This window comes from Dioscorea cayenensis, chromosome 6, assembly GCF_009730915.1.
Source record: "Dioscorea cayenensis subsp. rotundata cultivar TDr96_F1 chromosome 6, TDr96_F1_v2_PseudoChromosome.rev07_lg8_w22 25.fasta, whole genome shotgun sequence".
Taxonomy (NCBI): Eukaryota; Viridiplantae; Streptophyta; class Magnoliopsida; order Dioscoreales; family Dioscoreaceae; genus Dioscorea; species Dioscorea cayenensis.
Window position 1 is genome coordinate 15,144,133 of NC_052476.1, and position 1,390 is coordinate 15,145,522.

At 38.6% G+C, this 1,390-nt stretch overlaps 1 protein-coding gene across 1 annotated transcript; it reads right to left on the reverse strand.

Annotated features, from left to right (window-relative positions):
• Positions 1-276: 276 nt before the first annotated feature.
• LOC120263712 lies at positions 277-1,038 on the reverse strand. Its single transcript, XM_039271681.1, has one exon. The coding sequence runs from the start codon at positions 873-875 to the stop codon at positions 453-455; it is 423 nt and encodes a 140-aa protein (XP_039127615.1). The 5' UTR covers positions 876-1,038; the 3' UTR covers positions 277-452.
• Between the last annotated feature and the right edge of the window lie 352 nt (positions 1,039-1,390).

The window sequence follows — 1,390 nt, forward strand, 5'->3', positions numbered from 1 at the left end:
AAGCATTGAGTTTGACATACCAACAACCAGCAGCACTCACTCTAAAATTATCATGGCATCTTGGACTTGTATGCATTCCCTTTATTAATCAGTGAATGGTCCCACAATGCTTTGTTAAGCGTACGAGCATGCAAGAATCTTCCAGAAACGGAGAAATTCTTCAAGACCACTGTTTTTCATCTCTGACATCTCTAATTCTCCACTTTATTTATTCACACCGACAAATTGTTCAAGCATTCGGACTAATAAATGGACTAATAATTACTTTGTAAAACATAGAATAAATACGCATGTATTTAAAAAAACCCGGATGCAATCATACAGAACTAAATTCTTGCTTAGACTGAGTTTGATTTAACATAAGAGATAACAAAGGGAGATGAATGATTTAAATGTATCTCGAACCTTTATTGGACAGTACAGTGCGATTGAGTGAAATCACTGAAATGAGTCTAGTAGTTGTTGGGATGAACCTTAGAAACGGAAGAGAAGGCGGACTTCATGGTGGCAACAGCGGAGGAGCGTGCAGCATCAATATACTTCTTCGACAAAATAGAAGCTGCACAGCTGAGAGATTGGCCTAACTTCTTTGCCCTCTCGGCGGCATCAAGCAACGCTGACATTTCCTCTTGGCAACAACGTTCGGCCTCATCACAACATTTGTAGTACTCTTCCATGGCCTCATCCATGAGAGCATTGAGCTGGTTCTCAACCTTAGTCATGGTGGTTTCATGGTGCAATTCAGATGAAGACGAGGAGATATAGGCCTCTTGCTCAAAGAGGGCCATGAGGTCTTCTATCTTGGAGGGGTCGAAGTGTTGGTCATCTAGGGCTTGATTGGCAAAGATGGAGAGTTCATAGAAGAGTGTTTCCATGGATTGATGGACGGATGCTTGTGGAGTTTGCTGTGATCTGGTTTGGTTTGTGGCCTTGTAGGTCTTTATGAGAACATGCAAGGTCACTACATGAGGGGTTGAGTAATGGTGTTTTGTTGCTTTAGGATGATTGAATTCGGTGAGGGATTGATTATGACTGCTTGGTTGGCATGTTTGGTGTTGGTCTCAAAGGATTTAGACCAGCTGGACCACGCTTTGAATCAGGTTTGGTCCTTATTTTACATTGTGTTTGGAGCATATACAGGAAGTGTGGTTGTAAATAAGTGTGTCAAGAGTTGATTTTAAAAAAGAAATTAATAGTGAAACCTTTTTCAGTAAGTCATTTTTAAAGATTTAAAAGATATTAAAATATACATATATATATATATATTATGTTATTAAAAATGTAAAAATAAAATCACACATAAAAACAAGGTGAGAGAAAGTTTGACTTATTTAAAAGTTTCCATGGGTACGTTTATGGGCTAACAGAATAGCTACATTATTAGGCCTAG